This window comes from Pleurodeles waltl, chromosome 7 (assembly GCF_031143425.1).
Source record: "Pleurodeles waltl isolate 20211129_DDA chromosome 7, aPleWal1.hap1.20221129, whole genome shotgun sequence".
Taxonomy (NCBI): Eukaryota; Metazoa; Chordata; class Amphibia; order Caudata; family Salamandridae; genus Pleurodeles; species Pleurodeles waltl.
In genome coordinates this window covers 976,592,892-976,614,682 of record NC_090446.1, presented here as the reverse complement: position 1 = coordinate 976,614,682, position 21,791 = coordinate 976,592,892, and the positions used below count along the sequence as shown (strand labels likewise).

At 44.3% G+C, this 21,791-nt stretch overlaps 1 protein-coding gene across 3 annotated transcripts in view; it reads left to right on the top strand.

Moving 5' to 3' along the window:
* SLC38A10 (solute carrier family 38 member 10) overlaps window positions 1-21,791 on the top strand; it is a 242,425-nt gene that overhangs the window by 81,489 nt on the left and 139,145 nt on the right. For 2 of the 3 annotated variants that reach the window (XM_069199759.1, XM_069199762.1), the window contains exons 6-10: window positions 4,488-4,612; window positions 12,997-13,099; window positions 15,602-15,784; window positions 19,111-19,222; window positions 19,614-19,720. In XM_069199759.1, the coding sequence (XP_069055860.1) occupies window positions 4,488-4,612; window positions 12,997-13,099; window positions 15,602-15,784; window positions 19,111-19,222; window positions 19,614-19,720 (630 nt within the window). Of the gene's footprint in view, window positions 1-975; window positions 1,101-4,487; window positions 4,613-12,996; window positions 13,100-15,601; window positions 15,785-19,110; window positions 19,223-19,613; window positions 19,721-21,791 lie in introns of all 3 variants that reach the window. The other variant, XM_069199761.1, reaches the window with a different exon arrangement.

Below are 21,791 nucleotides of genomic sequence, written 5' to 3'. Positions count from 1 at the left end.
ATATACTTCACAACTCGGATGGTTGCAGGGTCCTCCAAATTGTATTTTGAAAAAGGACTCCTTACTCAATACTTTTGGTACTTTTGCCAAGGGCAATTAGGGTTTCCGGTCTGTGAAAGTGAGATGGATAGGCTTGGGCATGTCCAAGGCCTGCCACAAAGGAGTTCTGTTTCTTCAGAAATTTCACACTTACTTCACCATATTTCAGACCGTATCTGGGGCCCTTCAGAACCATATAACAATTGCTAAAATGTTCTGATCAAGGTGTGCTACCCAGCATCCCTTCTACAAGCTTTGATAATGCATCTCTGGGCCACAAGGCTTTATGCAACCTGTTTGCTTCAGGTCTAATCTCGTATATGCTGTCTTTGCATTCTCAAAAGTAATGTAAAATTGATTACTAAGTAGTTATAAAGGATTGCTATCTTTGAACGACAGAGCAAGGAATAATAACCTTCAGGGTGGCGTTGATACTCTTAGTTCAAACTCCCCCCACTTCACAAAACGCGAAGTAGCTATCCCTTCAAGCATATGCGATCCTTCCATGATAACAGCAGAAACAAAATAGGAAAACTTGGCAGGGACCGTTGATGAATCCTAGTGCTGTAGCCTACATTAGAGAGCCTTTCTGATAGCCTGCTTGAGCTGCAGGCTTTTAAAAGTTTTTATAAAGAAAAAAAACAGAAGTAAGAGCCAAGGACTCCTGATACAAGCATTTTTTCCTTTATGAACTTTATTTCCAATAAGTATTATTATGACAGATTTAAATGGGAGATAAAATACAATGTCATTGGCTTAATAATAACATCTGCATTGTCTGTCCTGTGTGGTTCTTTCTTGCCCTCTGTAAATTCCCCCTTTTAGGAGAGTTATTGTACTTGCCGTAGCTGCATATTTCGTGGAGTTTGCCTTGCCCTTTAGCCCTTGTGCATAATAACACGGCCTGTGATGTCTCCATTTCCCCCTCATTTTTAGATAGTGTGTTCGTCTGTCTATTTCCACATTTTAAATGGCGGTTGGTTGAGAACAGTACAGTTCTGGCGACCTGAAGGGCTTTTAAAGACCCTTTCCATATTTGGGACCTGTTTCTCATGCCATCCGTAAGTACAAATATGCTGGGGTGGTGCACAGAAGCTCTGGTGTGGGACCAGCCCCATTGACGGGGAGTGGGCCAGGTGTGCTCTGTTAGTGTCGTAGACCTGCTGGGTGCATCCTGTAGGGTGGCAATGCTGTGATTGAGTGGTGCCCAAGAATACATGGAGCAATCGAATGGCTCTTTGAAAACTCACAGAATGACATCTAGCTGCTCAAAGATTTCAATTGTTATTTGTGAGCCTCTTCTTTGAACTTGGTGAAGTGAGGCTCGCATTAACTATTGATACATGTAGCACAGGAGCACACAAACAATATAAGCCAACACTAAAACAGCACTTCTGTCCCATACTTAGCACACACACCAACGCCTAGGAAGAAGGCTTAGCCCAAAAAGAAAATAAACATACTGCAGAACTGTGGATTCATTGTTCATATCAACATACATTGAGAGTCTCATATCTTCCACTATTCTTATGCCATCATCATCAGCTTCCTTAGTGACTTCAGTAGCCAAGGGGAGTACTTCACCAAGGGGAGGAAGGCAGTGTTCACATTATTTACACCCTACTTAGAATTCATCTGCACACAACACAATACACATACTTTAGTGGCAACATATTGGACATGGTTATCGCTGACATCCCTCCCTTCTTCCCTTATCAGTCAGTTTACCATATTATGTTGTTCAGTCCGTCATACAGACGACCACACAAAGGCCAACTAGAGCCCAGAGATACCACTCCTAGACCGTTCATAAGTGTTCAGGTTGAGCGCCTTCTGCATACCCTCTCTTCTTACCACTCACCTTTTCTTCAGAATCGTACACCCTGCCAGGGGCTGTCCATACCATCATGAGTCATAGTGCAGATCTTCACGCCCCACTCCAGTCAAAAACATCATGCCCAATTTCTCAATAACTGTAAATCGCACTAATGCAGACCTTTGGTTCCCATCTCACGCTTGCCTCTTAATTCCTGTGACACGGTATTTCTCAGGGATCGATCCTCTTACAAGGTCCCGTCAACGTAGAAATATTGGGCTCCTGGGAATTCTGGTTTCCATCCATGACATCTGCTTCAATCAATATGCCTACAACATACAAGTCTATTCCCGTTTACTTGGTCACAGATATTCACTCTGTGCACCGTCTATCACAAACTAATCTGCACCAAGACAGTTAGTCTTCCTCCATTGTGGTGCTACAGAGCCCTAATTCAGTCCTGCTTTCCTGACTTGACTTGACTGCAGCCAGACACTAGCATAAGCTACCAGAGACCTGGGCTGTTCCAATTTGCGTCATCAAGTTAGGAACGAAGTTAAACTCGCTTCTTTTTACCACCCCTGGCCACAAACTAAAATAGCTTCTTGGCATCCTTTTTGTGCACTTACTTTGCAGTGTTACTTTCCCTCCCTCCCTCCCGTTTTCTGCCCTTATACATTGTGACATTGCTTGACTATATTATCTACCAGGCCTCTGTATATTACCTCTTAGGAATGATGCTCTAGTACTCTTTCATCCTCAGGGTTGATCATACGTAAACTATCTCAGACATGCAGCTTTACATGAAGCTTGCTCCCTCTCATGCATACCAGATAAGCATCCATGGAGTAGCCTTTCACTGACCAGATAAGCTTTCATGGAGTAGCCTTTCACTGACCAGATAAGCTTCCATGGAGTAGCCTTGCACTGACCAGATAAGCTTCCATGGAGTAGCAGATAAGCTTGCATAGAGTAGCCTTGTACTGACCAGATAAGCTTCCATGGAGTAGCCTTTCACTGACCAGATAAGCTTTCATGGAGTAGCCTTTCACTGACCAGATAAGCTTCCATGGAGTAGCCTTGCACTGACCAGATAAGCTTCCATGGAGTAGCAGATAAGCTTGCATAGAGTAGCCTTGTACTGACCAGATAAGCTTCCATGGAGTAGCCTTTCACTGACCAGATAAGCTTCCATGGAGTAGCCTTGCACTGACCAGATAAGCTTCCATGGAGTAGCAGATAAGCTTGCATAGAGTAGCCTTGTACTGACCAGATAAGCTTCCATGGAGTAGCAGATAAGCTTGCATAGAGTAGCCTTGCACTGACCAGATAAGCTTCCATGGAGTAGCAGATAAGCTTCCATAGAGTAGCCTTGTACTGACCAGATAAGCTTCCATGGAGTAGCCTTTCACTGACCAGATAAGCTTCCATGGAGTAGCGTTGCACTGACTGTTTAAGTGGACACTGAGCCTCACTCTCACCAGACGCGTACACTGGCAGCGCTCCCTCACACTGACCGTATGTATACACCAACTGCATGGGAGAAGCATCGCACTGACCATATAAGTATACATAGGTTGCAATAAAGCAGCCTCGTGCTGACCATATAACCATGCACTTACAAACAGCTCACATTGGTATTATAAACATTCATTGATAGCAAGAGCGTTACCATACAGTGGCCATATAAACATGCACTAGAAACAGGATACTGCCTCACTGGCCATAGAAATACTCACGACAGCAAGAGAGGAACCTCGCAGCGAATATATAAACATGCAGCAAGGGAGCAGCTTGCACTGAACATGTAAACACACTTAAAGCAAGTGAGAAGCCTCACACTGACCACATACATCTACAGCAAGTGAGCAGAGCGCAATGAGCATTGTAATCCCGCGCTTCGCACTGTCCATAGAAATGTACACTGACAGCAAGAATGTTGATTCACACTGACAGCTAAAAGGGAGCTGTGCGCTGACTGTACATGCACTACCCATGTAGACATGCAGTGAGTGCAAGACAGCGGCCTCTCTCTGGCCATATGGCTATACACCAAGGAAAATGGAGTAGACTCGTACAGACCATCCAGTCACAGCAAGAGAGGGACCACAGTAAGTGAGCATCTTCACATTGGCAGTATAAGCCTACCCTGACAGTAAGAGAACGGTCTCTCACAGACATAGAAACCCACACCCCCGTAAGAGAGAAGCTGTGTGCTGTCCATATATAGCTTACACCGAGCAGTCTCACTCAACCCATACACACATACACTAATAGCATGCAGCAGCCTCGTACTGACTATCTACAGACAGGAAGAGTGAACGTGTGACCGCACATCCTGTGTCTCGTGGACACATCGAGGCACTAAGCACCGACCAGTAAAGCAAAGGTTCACTCAGACGTCCTAAAGACGGCCCCTGTGATTGCTCCGTGGCCCAGTAGTGAGGTCGCAGATCTCTCCCGAATGAAGAGCAGCCCAGTCCCTTGGCCTCTGCCAGAACCTGTGTAGATCACATGACCTCGGTCACAGCATTGCTCTTCACCTGTTCCATCTTGGTGTCTGCTCTTTTTCTCTTGATTTTTGATTCCTTACTCCTGATTCCGTGCCTTCTTGCTTTCTCTCTGCTCGCAGATCGTGCTGTCCTCCTTCAAGCATGGCCTGTTCAGCGGCCAGTGGCTGGAGAGGGTCAGTTACACGCGCTGGGAGGGTATTTTCCGGTGTATTCCTATCTTTGGTATGTCTTTCGCCTGCCAGTCGTAAGTACATTTTTATTTTTCTGCTCTGCCATTTACTAACCTGGTGTGACTTGTGAGTGGTGATGGAGTGGGTCTTTGTGAAAAATGTATCGTTTCATCTCAGAATGTCTACATCTTTGGTACAATCACATAATGTTTTCCTAGTCATCAATTGTTTGCTTATGTTTCGAGTATGTTTAAATAATTTAATGTAGGCAAATGAGCCATTGTACCGAGATGTGCACCTGAAATCATATGTAAATGCAAAGATTTTTATGTGTGTGTTCTCAGACAGATGATTGATAGGGGCGACAAGACAGACATGTACAGGTGAGACATGGCAGATAGTACATAGGCATTTACATACTTAGGAGGTAGGTACAGTCAAGCAGGGATCTGCCTCTTTCACAGCGGATTATGCACTAAGGCTTGACTAGGGACAGGAGTAACACAAGGATGTTTTTCACTGAGAGGCTGGTCAGATGTGATTCTGGAATATCGTCAGAATATTGGGGAACAAAAATGTTGTGTCCTATATATTATCTAAATAAATATCACCCTATTGGAGTTAAAAATAGGAAATCTGCACTGAAGTGGGAGGGGATATTTTTGTGAGCTATATTTAGGATGCAATATTTATATCAGGCACTATTTCTATCCACGATATTCTGACATAGAGCTATATGGACGGTCACAAGCTTGGTTTCTGCAGGGAAATAATGTGCAAAATCGGTAAACAATCTCAAAAGATATATATGCAGGATGAGTCGTATTAGGAGAGCAAAGAAATGCTGAAGTTGGCAGAATTAGTGATGATTCAGGGGGCAGGGAATCATCTAAACACGTGGCAGTCTTTACCTTTCATCGATAAGCTATTATTACTTAATTGTTTATCCTACAACAACGAGCGCCGGAGCGTGCTAAACTGTGGGTGGAGTCCTAGGCTCTAGAAAAAGGTTTTCCGGTGCACATTTACCTCAATTCTATAGCTGAAACTCCCAGTCACCCCTAGTGCAATTGAGAATCTGTTTCCCTTTGACAGTCTTGTATCACTGAGGATCCCCTCTGGTGCACAGTCCACCATTGCAAGGGCATTTCTGAGAGTTTGCGATTTAGTAGATTGTTCTTACTATACCTGTGTTGCGTTGTGTCTTATTAAACACTCGTTACCATTATCTGAGCGACCTTTCCTCTGGAGTGACGATCTATTTTTTAATTGTGTTAGTATCAATATATAAACAAAAGAAAGTAGCATGTGCACAATTCAATTAAATAAATGCAGTTAACTGTAGCACATAGAGAGAACAAATATTACACAGTGGTTTCCTTATAGGTGCAACAAAACAAAAGGTGACGGGAGGAATGCTTGCAATTTGTCTAACCATTGGCAATCAACCGCTCTGGTAGGATTCCAACACGTGGTACTTTTGCCGAGCATGCCGCCTGAGAGCCATATGCAAAGCAGTCTTTCTCCTGCCTGAACTGCCAAGTTAAGTCCTCTCTGACCAGGAACACAAGCAACCCAAGAGCCCTAACAAGGGCGATAACGATCCTGGATTGCTTGTGTTCGGGTTCAGAGAGGACCTGGCCTGGCATTTTGTGATGGACTCTTTCCATTGGAGCAGGGTGAAGACTGATTTGCATATGGCTGGGTCCATTCTGAGGTGGCATGGTCTGCAAAATGACAGTGGACCGACATGCGACCCTAGTAATTAATTACTGGTGACTTAGATGAATTCAAGCATTCCATCACTCACTTTTTTGTATTCTTACAGGTGCAGGCTTTGAGCCATGTCAATGAATGAGTCATTCTATAACTGGGGCTCCATTGTTTCTGTAATAGAGGCTTCCTCTTTCCTATGTCTGACTCGTCTTGCTCGGGATTCTCTCCTCAGTAAATGGCTCTTTCTGTACATGTGTGTTTCACTCTGGGACCACTTGATCCCATTAATGATCCCCTGCCACTGATGGCCTTTCGTTCTTGTGAAACTAAGGTGCCCTCAGCCTCATGAATCACTCCCTCTGTACGCAGTGGACCACCTGCTCAGTTAGTGAGCCCTACTGGAACTGTGGGTCCCTCTGCCCCATTTAATGATTCCTCTGTCACTTCTGGTCTCTCGTTCTTTCATAATTAAGGTCCCCTCTGCTCCAATAATCACTCCCTACGTGACGGAGGGACAACTTGCTCCATTAGAGAGCCCTATTGTAAGTGTGTCCCCCTGCGCCATTAAGAATCCATTGTTTACTGAGGGACCATCTTCTCCAAGAATTCCCACTCTCGGCCCCATCCATCACATTATTGACCCTTTGTGTAATGGACAGCCTCTTGGGTTGCAGACAGTGCACCGCGGCACAAGGCTGTGGTTTGTGTGCATGTGTGTTTTCCTCCAGTAGTGGTGTGCGCTGCACTTCAGTTGAGGGCGCGGACAGCTTGTCCGCCTCACCCAGTCTCTGGCATTCTGCACATTGGACCGTTGTGCATCAGCCTCCCATTGCCTTCACGGGGCTCATGCCAGAGAGTGATGCTCCTGCACAGTTCATGGACACCCCCTCTGTGTAACTCCTGGGAGTTGTGTGTCCCTGCCCTGCTCACTGAAACCGGTCCGTGGCGGGGAATGCTCCTGTTGAAGAAGAGTTCACTGGCAAGAATACACCCTGTTTACTCCAAAATAGAAGCATACTATGGAGAAGTGTGTGTGCGCGCGTGCACATAGTCCTTCGCGAATGCCACTCACTAACATTAAGGTCTCAGAACAATGACCTGATCTGAACGCAGTGTCACAGTAAACGTCACTTTTTTCTGCCATATATACCGTTGACATGAGCATTTCGAAATAAGAAACACTGGTTTCTCCTTTGGAGCCCAGCAGGGTTCTGGGAAACCAGAGGGCTGCGGCCTGTTCTTGCCCATGAGGTTTCAAAAATGTTTGTTAATCTGAGCTGACCACACAATCTGGCTGGTAATGTACAATCGCGGTGCCCTTGTGGCAGGGGAATGTACAAGGGAGGAGGAGGTCTTGGCACGGACGTAGGCTTTGGCCCCCCTCACCTAGCTGGCCGCTTGTCAGCCTCGTGAAGGTTTCAGCCTCGGCGCCTGCCAGCCAGACGACCTCGGATCCGGACCCGAAGGCCGGGAAGCGATAACGGGTCCCAAACAAAGAAGAGAACAATTTGGGGTTGCGTCGCCTTTCTATCCATTTTTTCACCTTGGCACAGGACACTGCTAGGCGTAGAGACGTGTCATGCCCATAAATCCAGAGCATTTCTTTCTTTCTCACCGCACCGCCTTCGGCTCAATCTTACTTGCTATTATCCCCGAGCGCTCCCCCGCCGGATTCATCTCAGAATAGACGTGTAAATCTGTTTGCGTGGACGGGGTGAGACCGCGTTTCGCAGAGCCTCTGGGGTCTCCTCCCGCTTTAGGGAAAGTGTAGCCCGCCAATACACGGGACCTGTGCCAACTAACAATGTCCTATTCACCTTCCTCACCCAAGAGCACACCAGTGCTGGCATTGCCGCTGCTCCCAGACTGGTGTCCCCGTCCCATGCAGGCACAGCCACCGTACTGCACCGAAATAGGTGATATCTAACTATCGGCAGCTGCCTTAGGTCAAGCATTCGAAAAGGAGTCTGCCGAGGCAGCTCAGTGGGTTGTGTCCTCGCTGCAGAGATCTGTATGTATCCTAAAAGCCACAGGTGCCAATTGAAGCACAGCACTTTTCTCATCCTGGTTACATAAAATTACTACCATTGAGTTAGGTTAATATAACACCTGTGATTTAAAAGAATTTACTTTGAGGTTCCCTGTGGATGAATGTTCAAAAGTAACAAAATATTTGTCGCCAAGTGACAAAGGTAGAGTGATTCCTAAAATCGAGAGGATCACCCTGGCAGTCACTGAAGACTGATGTTACATATCCTTTGTTATTTGCCTGTGTTTATAAGACTCATTTACACCATAAAAAGTACTCCTTTATCATGAGTGCTATTTTGCATCTACAGCAACATGCTTGTATTTTAGACCCCCTTAGTAATCTGTGACTTTCTTTTGCTGGTCTTTTCGCGGTTACCACTGCTTGCCCAAACACTGCCTGGCTTGTCACTGTGAACACTATAACGTTTCTCTCCAAGCATCTTGCCCACTGGTGCAGATGGTGTCTCTGGCTACATGTAGTTTGAACGCCTCTATAGTCGTGGGCTTTAAACTTATTATTTGAAACCCCTTTTGCCCCCCCCCCCCCCTAGCAAATAAATTATTGTTTGGGCCACCCAGAGTGCCATGGTTAATGTTTTTTTTAAATCTATATATCAAGAGTCCGCTATTCTCCCTTTTTCGCTAAAACAGTTTTTCCCGTTGGTCATCCTTTTGTACCTCTTTTCCCACTGCCTCACCCTGCCATGGGTTGCAAACAGTTTTAATAGCACTTCTGTAAACAGTATCTGTCTTGTGGTCACTACCTCCAGGTGGGGGTGGGGCTGGGGGGGTGCCAGAACACAATGCAAATAAAAAAAATCTTTGGTTGAAGCCATGTATTTGCATGATTTTCAAAGAAACTGACTGTAGAATAATGTCTCTAGACTTCCATTGTCTGTTCATTATCTACACTTCACTGGCAAGAGCCCAGGAATCCTGCTACACAAGTGGGTGTGTTAAAATGTTGTGTCGAAATTTGAGGTACCGCATACTTGGCCAACTCAAGCTATGAAAGATGGTGTAGATATTTCTTCTATCTTAATACTGTGTTCTTACATTTGATACACAACCTCTTTGTGAGCTGAGGTTGGTAACGAGAAACATTTTAGAACTACATATGTAACTTGCTGGGCTGAGTACCCTCTGAAGTGATCTGTGAATTCAGTCAGGGCCAATTAAAGACTCTAAAATGGATCATTGAGTTGAGTAAAATAGCACCTGACGTCTAAGCTGAAGATAATTCAGTTTGGGTTGTTTGCTATAGAAATGGTGAGTAACAATGGTATACGTTGTGGGTCCAATAACAGGCATCCCTGACAGAAATTTCTTATTCCAAAATTCAGAATGTATTGCTTAATGAAAGCACACAGTACATATTTAGACTTACTCCTAATGTTTTGCTAGGGTGGCTGAGGAGCAGAGATTGCATACTGGACACTGTGTTCTCAGTCGGCTTTCTGCTTTCGCAGGATTAGGGACAATGCAGTTATGGCTCGCTGTCTGGTTTCTGGTAGTGGGTTTCTGGCTTCCAGTGTGGATTACTCAGATGTAATGACCGTGGCGTTCTGGCCTGCACCCATTGGATGTCCCCTAGGGTTATGGTCTGAGCACTGCACTGCAGCATTGAGGAGACATGCTCTGTACTCTAGGGGTTCGCTGCATCCGTGCTTCTGGGAGCTATTGTGAAGGCGCACAAGCAAGAGCAGGTTCTATCTAAAGCTGGGTCGTCCCCTCCAGTAGAACAAAAGCTGTGAATGCGTTACAGCATAACCTTTCACCGCAGAATACACTCAGCACTGTGCAGCTCTCTGCTCTGACTCGTCCAGTACAATTGATAGTTTCATCTGAACTGTTGCAGTGAAATCCAGTTAGTTTCATGAGGACGTGGGCACTTTGAGCAACAGAGGATGTAAAGTAATCTTTACTCCAGCCCCCCTGAAAAAAACTGCTGGCACCCCTGTTTATGGTCTCTAGTTCTGGTGCTTAAGTGTCATTTGGGAGGGCACAATCCCTCTACTGATTTACAGAATCTTTCAAAAAGGGTTTCTGCACACAGAAATGTTGCCACTTGTCAAATCTAGTGGCAGAGAAAGGTTTGTGTGCCTTCCTGAGTGGGTTCACCATCCAGGACTGGTGAACACTGACAAACTGATGTGTGTGCGGATAGTCATCAAAACTTTTCCGGTAATGACCCATCCTGGAAACGCTCTCACGTGGACTTCAGTCAAGGGAAAGAATACATTCGTTTCCAGGGTAGGTAGTTTAGGTACAAATTCACTATTTTACCTGGTTAATTCTGTAACTTTTGCAGTCCCACGTTACAAATGAATTACTTATTTCGATGTTCGATTATGTTTATGACTTGCGCGGATACCCAACAGAGCTCTCGCAAACCTTCTAGAATTCCCAAAACGTCAGAATTATTGCCCAAAGCTAAGAGTAGCAATACGGGAGAAAATATCCGATTTTTTAAACGTATATATATATTTTTTTTTCTTCTAATCCTTGCCTTTTGGTGAGTGTTGCCCCGTGGCCGGTCAGCACGTAGACACTTTATTTTTGAGAGCTGTGCCACTCATCCTCCGTGGGGAATGATCTTGCCTCCCTCTCTGTTCCTGGCCATTACATTGACAGAGCGCCTCGACCGCCGTCGGGCAACTCACCTTGGCTCCTTCCCAGATCAGAGGCGCAGACCATCCCGCAACACTTTGCAAATTAAACCATTGCATCACGTTAGCCAAAAAGAAAAAAAAACAATTTCAGATCGGGCGAGTCGTAAAACGAATCTGCTGTTGCCGAATGGCGCGTTTTTGCACCCCATAAATCAGTTACGGCGCTTATTTATGTAATCCTGCGGAGTGAAGGGAGGGCTGCAGGTCTTAGGCAGCTTTCCACGTTTCCCTTCAGCTCTTTCCACCTTTTTGACGACCCTACTATGATTTTATTTTTCTGTCTGCGTTTTTAGTTATTTTCTTTCTTGCCCCTGTTTGCCCGTGGTGGTCTTTATTCTCTGTGTACCGGCGACCAAGGGGTTTCTGCTGGTTAGCGAAATCTGAACGTTACCAAGTACTGGGCCGAATGTCTTACAGCTCCGGGGGGGGTGGCCGGTCTACAAGCGGGTTGCTTCTAGAATCCGCGCAGCACCTCTAGAATGAAGGAAATAATAGTCGAAGTAGTCGAATAGGTGGTTTACAGTTTTTTTCCCTTTATTTTTACACGAACCTGATATCCCTGCAGGTAGCCAGAAATGGAGGCGGAGCCCTCGAGGGCATCGATCCACGATCAAACCTGCAGCTGCAGGTTTTACACAGATCTCTTCAGTGAGCATTCAGCCCCCTGACGTGTTTTTTCATCCATGTTGCCAGGTGGCCCTAATAACTCTCTGTAAGCACAGAGCGGAGACTGGGGTGGAGACCGATGTAACCCGCAGCAGCACTTCCCATTTGCTAAGCATGCTAGTAGCTCAAGGGGCATTTTTGGACAGGGCTTCAGGGAGCTGCTGGCAGAGACGTTTTAAGGCACTGCAAAGTGGGCCGACTGTGGTCCAGGGCCCCGCCCTTTCAAGGGGCCCCTGATCGAGACAGCTCTGTTCTGCAGAAAGTCTTCCCCGATCACTTCGAATAACGGCTAACTAGATTGTTTTAAGTACAATTTTCCTTTACTTTATTGTAGTGTGAGTGGTGTGTAATGTGGGAGATGTGTGAGAATCTAAATTAGGCATTTTGCAGGGAAAGGTGTTTGTTTCATGCAACATCTGTAAAAAAGGTTTCTTTTAGCTCAAAACAGGATCTCTTGTATGAGAAACTGGAGGATGTAACAGATTATTTACAGTGATATTAGTGAGCTGCTGCTGTCTTACAATACTGAAGACACATCACTATCCCTGAGTATTAGATGTAAGCACCTTTAGGATTTGAACACATGTGCCAGTGAACTGGCCCCAGAATGCATGAAAGCGCTTAAATTAGATCATACATTCAAAGCTGTTCACAACAGGGGACCCCAAAATACGTTTGGCCCAGGGCCCCCAAAATCCTTAGGTTGTCCCTGGCTGCTGCCAAGGAATCTTTGTACAGTACAGAAACAATGGTTGTTGGATTCCCAGGTTGCTCTCTCCGGTTGCAGGGGCATACATTTTCAGTCCTGGCTTTCCTTTTACAAACCTTTGTATCCTGCTTCTTTAGGCCAATTGTTTAATTGACATGAAGAAAGACAACTCCCAGAGCTCACTAGGATGTGCTCCTGGTGAAAAGGTTATGTGGTAACTATAGTATAGTATGTAAACAGCTATAAAACTAATACACCCTCCTAGGGAAAGTGCTCGATAAAAAGGGCTGACGGGGCAATGGTCGATGGATACACTCAGTTGACACAAAGTGAAGGTTGGGCCTCATGAAGGCAAATGTTCGCAATATGTTGCCCTTCTTCATTGTCTGACCTTGATTGGAAGGTACTAATTGAATACAGAATGATAAACTGGAGGTAAATGAAGGTACCCTTTTTAAATATGTGAACAGTATTTGTATACAGCACTGCAAAGTGCCAAAACTGCCTTTGGGAGCTCCATATAAAGTTCAATATTGTTACTGCAAGGCATCCAGTATCCACGATGAGAGGAGCCTGAGTGTGTCAGTCTGTGTCAGTGTGACATTGTGAGCGTGTAACTTGAAGTGAAGCATGACCTTCTCAGCCTAATCCTGATTTTCCTCAGCCAAGTTTTGCCGACCTACGACAGCCTAGACGAGCCTTCTGTCAACATAATGAGCTCCATTTTTGCATCGTCGCTGAACGTAGTCACCACCTTCTATGTTACGGTAAGATTCCTCCTACTTTCCCTATGTCAATAAATACAGTTGTGGGCCCCGATTGGTAGTCTTAGGGATTCACTCAAAACAGTGTTCCTTCTTGCACCATGCCCTTGCCTCTGATGTTTGCTCCATCATAACCACTACATGACCATTGTTGATAACCTTTTGTAAAGGATGCTGTTGATGCTGTTGCACTGCTGACAAGAACTGTGTACCGCACTGCATAAGGGCCAAGCGCCAAACCGCGCAACAACTTTACATCCTAAGAAGGCAGCAGATTTGTAATAGCATACACTCAAGAATTGGTGTAGATAAATGAAGTGTGATTTGGTAGTCATGGAAATAGAAACACTCATCTTTAAAAAAAAAAAAATAATGTTTTAAAAGTGTAGAACCAGATAATTCTTTGGCCGCAATCCTGTAATGGTGTCACAAGCAGAGGATTGTAGCCACCTGCTAAACTGTCGCCTTTGAAATCGATAAACCCAGGTTCTAATTCTGACATGATCAGAGCGTGGGTGATTCTGGGAAAATCATTTAATCTGTGCTTCATTTTCTTTCTCTGGCAATAATATAACTGCACTGAAACCCAGCAAAACACCAGTATTAAGTGTAAATTAACAAGGGAATTTTTGACACCATGACAACAGTAACATGCTGGATGAGCAGGCATGTGTTTTGGAACGTGCTGTCGGATGGAGTGCCTAAAATGATGTAGTCCCCGATCTTCTGGATGGATAGCTTATGTACCTCATCCTTTCTGTTAACATTTCTTGCTCTGCAACTTGTCCTAGAGTGTGGTTCTCACATGTTTTACATTGCTCAATATTTATTCCTAAAACAGTTGTGCGCACACGTTCACCTGCTGTTTTTCCATGTATTCTTTAGGTTTTCTGCTCATTTGTGTTGTGGAGATTCGGTAATGAGGTGTTTGAGGTTATTGGCTTTTGTCTCTCCTTTGTCTCAGAATATATTCCCCCCAGTAAGTGGAAGTGTCTTTCTGCCTAGTGCCCCCATTTGCTGGCACCATTATCTCCCCTTGTTTTTCATGCAACACTCATCTATTGTGGCCTGCAAGACAAAGCTTTTTTCGGGGCACTTTAGGACACAGCTGGAACTATGCAAAGACGATAAATCACACAATATGAGATAACTGTGTGTGGACAGCCGGGAAGGCTTGTGATGTGAAATTCGTTTTGTTTATATGATCACATGGGCCCCGAGTATATAGTGATTTGTATTAAAATACTGCAAGTTCTGTGCGGGCCACTCTGTAAGTGAACATACTTAGCAAGTATTGCTTGGAAGTGATGTTCAATATATTATTTGGTTTGTTTTTTGGTTTTATCTTGCATGCGACGCACACTTTTATCACCTGAATACATAAAAAGGGGGTCCGAATGTAGTCCAGATCGGCGAGAGTAAATTAAGCTTATGTTCTTGGGTATTCCTTTAGGAACAATTTGTCTGTCGTTCCAGACCTTGTTTTACAGCTCATTTCCGGTGCTGTAACTCATGTCCCGAAGAAGGCAGCCCCTAAGAAATAAACTTTTAACTTGGAGACGCCCATCTTCTTTATTAGAACAGTAGAAATGAGAACCGCGAAGATCTGGCAGAGCGATGCATATCTGCAAGTCCGCATACCCTTCACCTCCACCCACCTGTCAAGAAACGTAGCGGTTGCCATGTCAAGATTCAGGCATTGCTCTGTAAGGACCTACACACTGAGACATGCACTAATCGGCATGGCCTTTCACGTCCCGAATAGCAGCCAGCACACACGTGTATTAGGGTACTCGAGAGAGAGCAGGTACGCCTTCCAAAGGCACCTCCTGAGTGAGGAAGAGGGAGTTGGGGGCTTCCAGTGCTCTATTATTTCCAAAGCTCCAGCATAACTGTCATTCATTGGCCAGAGCAGGCTTGTGGACTATGGGAAGGCAGGGTATAGTACCTCTGCCATGGAGGTAGTAAAGTGTGTGTGTCCTATATGAAAAGCATACTAGTGTGTAAACTGTGATTTTTACCCTACAGTGCTAGGACTACTAGATGGCATTAGTGAAACATACAAATTGAAGGAAATCATCAAACTAATTGAAATAACAGCCATCCTAAAACCCAGCGGTCCACAAATCTCTCTTTCACTTATTTACCCACTGCATCTCTGTCTCTCCCCCCCCCCCCCCCTGCTTCCTGGATGCACCCTGTCTCTTGCTAGCACTTTAAAAACCCAACAATACCAAACAAGCCATTTCTGTCCGGTGGCCAGTCTGCCCCTCAGTGCTATCATTCAGCCTCTAGGCGACCTAATCACTGCAGGCCTAACCCGTAGCATAACATGACTCGCCAAGCTCTGGAAATTCCAGTCATTGATGAAAATCCTTTTCAGAGCAGCTCTCCGACTGGGGGTAAGAGCAAGCAAGGTGGAGATGATGGTGTGTTTTTACTGTCTTCTCAGAAGGCACAAGTTGGGGTTTTCATTTGTGTCTTTTGTCTCCCTGCATGGGTCAGGTGGGCTTCTTTGGCTATGTCAGCTTCACTGAAGCCATTGCTGGCAATGTGCTGATGAACTTCCCTTTTAACCTGGTGACGGAAATGATTCGCGTGGGATTCATGATGTCTGTGGCAGTGGGCTTCCCAATGATGATCCTGCCATGCAGACAAGCACTGAACACACTTCTCTTCGAGCAGCAGGTAAGTCGAACCTCCCCCATGGGGCAGATCCAAACTGGGCAGTAATATGGGCAGGCTTCTCAATTCTTTTCCTTGAAATTTAACCTTCAAGCTCTTGCACTCTGAACAGTGAGTTTTATATGTCTCAGCTTGTATATTTGTCTTCGTGTAGGTTCCTGCTTTGTTGCGAATGTACTCTATTCGGCTACTGGCTATGTCTAAATAAAAGGAGCACAGCATTTTTCCAGGCTAGTATATTTGTCAGGCACTGGGTATTTTATAGTATCTCATCAACTCGTGCTTCAGTTGACTTTAGCATGGCTAATGCAAGAAACTTTTTCTAAACTCGACTTGTGATGATTCGGTTTGAAATATTGTTTATCTTGCACGTGGCACACGTCAGCAAGTTTTATCGCCAGACTACAGTCAAAGGGACTAGGCTGTACACAGGAAAACTAAGTTTATGAAGAAGTCTTGAATGTTTTAAGAGCAGAATACAAACTGGGAGACGAATGTGCTTCATGCAAGAGGAAAAAAATTGAATTTTGCCACATTACTATGCAAGGTGTGACACATGCCCAGAATATTTGAGTGGCGTGTTGTGGACAGATTTAAATCGAGCCACAAAGTAAAGATTCTTTTCATTTTCTCAATGATATCTGGAAGCAGAAAGCTCTTGAGAGAGCTGGAACTTGAAAGATATCCCCAATGTGAGCCAAATCAGTAGACCAGGCAGGGCACGCACTGAATCAAATGGCCGTATTTTTTTCTGTGCACAAGAACTAATACAGACACAAGAAATGTCTTAGACCCTACTATTTGAAATTTCACATTTAGTGCACCAAAGAGGCTCTCATCATATGGGTTTAGTCATGGGTGATAAATGTAAGATTTGGGAATTTTTATCAACTGTGTCGAGTAAGCGTGTCAACTGCTGCAACATATGTACTACAAGTAGAGGTTCTTAGAGGAACATTTTTCTGAATGATACTATAGGCAAACTTCATTGAACCTGCTTTGAATTAGGATTGTTGAGTGAAAGATGTGGTTAAGTATATTTCAGGTTGTCTAATTTAAAAAATACAACGCAATTGGTGATCATGGCATGGTACTTTCTGTTGTGCAGCTGATTATTGATAGGGGAGGCCTCATTAATCGTGAAATTCTGAATGGCCACAAATATATCAAACTATTTTTTTCTTATTTTCAACTAAAGCAGGTAATGGGTAACCTTTTCTAAGTTTCAGTATTGGTGGGGCCCCACTATTTTTTCCTTATTTTCCAGTATGTCTGTGTGGGTACATATTGCTCTCAGTTCACTGTGCTTCTTCCTCTTTTAGTTCTTCTTATTTTAAATTACATTGTGTAACATGCCCTTCCTATAAATGTGCTGCAAGTGATAATGGGCATCTTTGATATCTTTTTATTGAACCACTTGATAGTAAGCACAGTTGAAATAAAACAGATTATCCCGTGAATTTGGCACAGAGATGCAAAATGTACATTATTTTTTTATGATGAGCGTACAACTACCCAAACACTGCGGGAGGGATCAGATTTCTGTGCACATCTTCTATAGTTGTAGCTGCACCTTTGTGGAGGTATAATGGGATGGTGATAGTGCACGACTCTGCATTTCATTTGCCTAAAACAGATAACTCAATTTGATGAAGCTGTTCTTAACAGTATACACAAAAAGCTAAGTAATATCACTTGCTGCTAAGTGAATAATAATTGGTCCATTGGCAATTTTCCTGTATATTGGTATTTTGCAGAGATGCATTTAGTGCTGGAGGAGAAATACCTATTTACCAGCCGGACACATGTTTGCACCAGTAAGCTCCTCTCAGTATTGCTGTGCATTTCTTTAGTCTTTGTTAAATGGGTTACCACCTGCCTCCCCGATATTTTTTTGCTCTCTGTCCCGTTAGTCTTTGACCAGCTATAAAACCTTTTGAGGTCTAGATTTAAACAATAACTTTTAATTTTGTTAAAACTGCATATAATATACTAATAGGGGCAGTCAACCAGCCCTGTTCATCCATAGTTCTGTGGTTGTCATTCACCTTTTTTTTCTACTCAAAACAGCGCACAGCATGGGGCAGTGGCCAGCCCCTTTCAGCCACTGGCTAACTTCACTGTAAGTGATGGCATCCTGCTCTTTCACAAAGAGCAGTTGCACACAAAGGCGTTCACTTGAGTCCCAGAGATTACTGTGGCAAAGTGCATTTTGTGAGGCCAAAAAATTAGTTTTGCTTCTAGACAATCTTTATTTATATTTTGCGGGAAGGCAATTCCTCAAAAATACAGTTTTACAAAAGCCATGACAAAATAAGCCTATGCCAAACCAACTAGCGTTGCCAATGCTTGATTGAGAGCTTGTTACCAGTAATGTATTGTTCTGAAAATCTAAGTATGTCCTATACTATACAGGTAGTTGCACTTGTATCTGAACAGGAAGCACTAAATAGGTCAGAACACAGCAGATCCTGTCTTGAAGAGTCAGCTCAGCACTTTGTTCTGGTCACAGAAATGGCCGTTGAAGCTTTGCAGTGGCCTTTAAGCTTTCTGATTTTGGACGTGTGGTGAAAGTGACATGCTTACAATCTTAGTCCTTCATTAAGATGATAATGTCAGGAAATTCTGCCTATTGCACTTCGCTCTATTCAGACGACCATCCATGAGTGTAGCTCTGGAGGCGTGGAACCCACTCACTCCAGGGCTTACACTAATACATTGCTTAAATCCTGCTGTAAATCCAGTTTTCTCTGCATTGCATTCTGTTCCTGAATGTGGTACCTTATTATTTCATCAGTTGGAAATCTTTCTAAACAATGTGGAGTTTTTTATTTTAGAATGAATAACCACAATAAAATACTTTGTTATTTTTTATTTTAAATCTATTGGTTGGTCCATGAATGGAATCACCAGAAGATTTAGCTGAGTTCCCTGATTGGGCCACAGCAAGTGCAAGTGGTAGTGATAGTGATTTAGGCATTGTTCACCACGGATTAGTGAAGAAAAATGCAGCATATCGATGAAAAGGTTGCCACAGCCTGCCCTCTTTTTTTTTTTTTTTTTTTTTTTGTTGTTGTTTTTTTTTTTGTTAATAGGTGTGTATTGAGACTCTGGTGCACATAAGGGTATAAATCAGGATGCATGCTCAAAACAGGCCATTTATGCAGATTCACATTGACTCACAGTGCAATCGCATTCAAGAACAGCACAATAATGGCAGGTGCTGCACTTTTGCCTTGTGTCCCTTGTACTTCTTTTCTCCATTCATACCTGCTTTGTAGAGGCAAGCTAAATAGTTCCCTGATTGTTCTATTGTGCTTTTCCCGCAGCAGAAGGATGGCACTTTTGCGGCAGGTGGATACATGCCCCCGCTGAGATTCAAAGCCCTCACTCTGGCTGTGGTGTTTGGGACCATGTTAGGTGGAATCCTTATCCCCAATGGTAAGTGTGCCCTGCTAAGAGAGGAAGCCATCTGAAAGCTGTGTGTGCTCATTCAACAGATGTTGATTCTGTAATGAAGTGTAGTGCATATGTATTTAAACAATGGTGTAGCTCACTATTTTCTGTACACAAGTCACATAGTAAATAGTGCTTTCTGACAGGAGGCTAGATTGGGTGCTAAGGGACTGGTTTAAGCCGTCATTATGGTCTGCTGCTGGTTTTTCGGATTACTTTTGTGAGCTCACACTACCGAATTTTAGTGCTAAATTAATTTCAGAATTTTTAAGCTTTAAATGGATTTAAATTTATTTTATGCTTTTAAAATGATGTGCCGGGAAATCGTGCTTAGTAGCAGCTGTCGAAATTGTATTTTCCCCTTTCGCCCCGGCAGTGGAGACCATCCTGGGCCTAACTGGTGCCACCATGGGAAGCCTCATCTGTTTCATCTGTCCAGCTCTCATCTATAAGAAGATTCACAAGAATGCTTTCACTGCACAGGTCAGTACGATTCCTCACACCCTTTTACACCTGGTTGGAAAATTCCAAGGGGTGTGTGTTAATACAGTTATTGTGCTGAGGGGGGTAGACTAAGCAAGTTTGTGCACCCTTACAGATCGTCACTACTCTAGGCAATAGTCTTTTTTTAATAACTTGTACCTTTTGAGATTTAAGGGAGAGAACAGAACAGTACTCATATACTAACAGCCGTGCCATGTGGGACTCAGCAGGTAATGTCTGTACTTAGGGGTCAAAAGTCCTATAACATGGAAAGCAAATTTCGGCATTCTGACCCTCAGATCATCACAATCCTGTAGTTCCTTCCAACCGATTCCAAGACCTTTGCAGCACACCAACACTTACGTGGGCACTGCCCACCCTTAGATTAAATAGATATATCACACCTTCTCTTGATTCCACAGAAGGATCCAGATCCTAGAAAAGGATGAGAAAGCCATCGATCAGGAGGAGAAAAGGGAAGCTCAGGCCTGGAAGGGGAAACTGAAAGATGATGTAATAGATGGCTAAAAGAGGGTGAGCTGGAGGTCATAAGTGCATGGCACAAATAACCGTTCCAGGCACTGGGAACTGGTGGGCGAGAGTCACTGATCAGCTGCACCTCAGGGACACTGCCTTAGTCTCTCAAAATCTGTATTCCCAACAGCCCCCAAAATAGTGTAATGAATCCAAGCAGTGATCACATCCTTGAATACACTTTGACAGTTCAGTAGCAGAAACAATCTTTCATTGAAGGTAAGAAGAGATTGCACAACCAAATAGCCCCAGTGGAGTGGGGAGTGTCCCATATACTGTTTACATGATCTTCCAGTTTACTGTTTGCCAGTAACTGATTTGATGGTGTACAGGATAATTTCAAGACCTATCCTTGTAGGTGTATAGCATAACACCTTTTTACATGTGTATCTGATAGAGACTTCTAGTTGCAGATTCCTTATCTTTGAATTTCCCCAGGCGACAGACTGGATCCGGATAATTTTTCTTCAAGCAGTACCTCTATGTGGCGTCGGTAGACTCCATGGGCATTGTTGGCATCATGCTCGTGATGACGTCGTAGTCGTATACAGGCACCACCCAAGCACGCACCACCCCAGCGCGCTGACGTAATTTCTTATCTTTCCACGCCAGCCTACGCGCAGATCTGGAGAAGAGCTACCTCAATCGTTTTTTTACTACATCGACATTTTTGTCATTTTTTTGACGAGTTCCTGAATGCGTTGAGGGATGTTCTGCAAGACTGCATTCAAGCCCTGCGATTCCTGGCACCGAACTATGTCAGTGACGGATCCGCACCTCGTGTGCTTATGGTGTTTGGAGCGCAATCGCGACCTGAAGTCGTGCTCCGAGTGTCGGGCAGGACAGACCGGGCCCAAGTAATACTGGTGGCTCTGGACTGAGCACGGTGAGTCTGGTATCCCGAGCTGTTGAACATGGCCATAGCTCCTTCTATCAGACTGCCTCTTCGGGACGATCTTCTGTTGCAGCAGCAGGGGAAGGTCCTCCACCCAAACCTGTCAACTCTGCGTCTTCTTGCGTGGAGATTCAGCAGCAACAGTTGACGTCTTTCGACTTGCCACCTGAAGTCTGTGACGTTATCTTGGCAGCCAGGGGACCCTCAACTAAAACTGTATACGCCTGTCATTGGAAGAAATTTGTGGCATGGTGCATCAACAATTCTGTCTATCCTCTATCTGCTCCTGTCTCTCAGGTCCTTCTCTTTATTCTTTCTCTTGCCCGGCAGGGTTCCACCTTGTGCACTCTTAAGAGATATTTCTCTGCTATTTCTGCTTTCTTAAGGTTACTTGATCAGCCTTCCTTATTTAAACTTCCCATAGGTGGGAGGTTTCTTAAAGGCCTCACACATCTTTTTCCTCCTATCCAATTTATCATGCCCCAATGGGATCTCAACCTGGTCTTAACTTATCTTATGTGTACCCCATTTGAACCACTTCACAACTGTCCTCTAAGGCTCTTAACTATAAAAACTGTCTTTCTAATCGCCATTACTTCTGCCCCTAGAGTTAGTGAACTCTAGGCTCTGTCATCTAAGCCA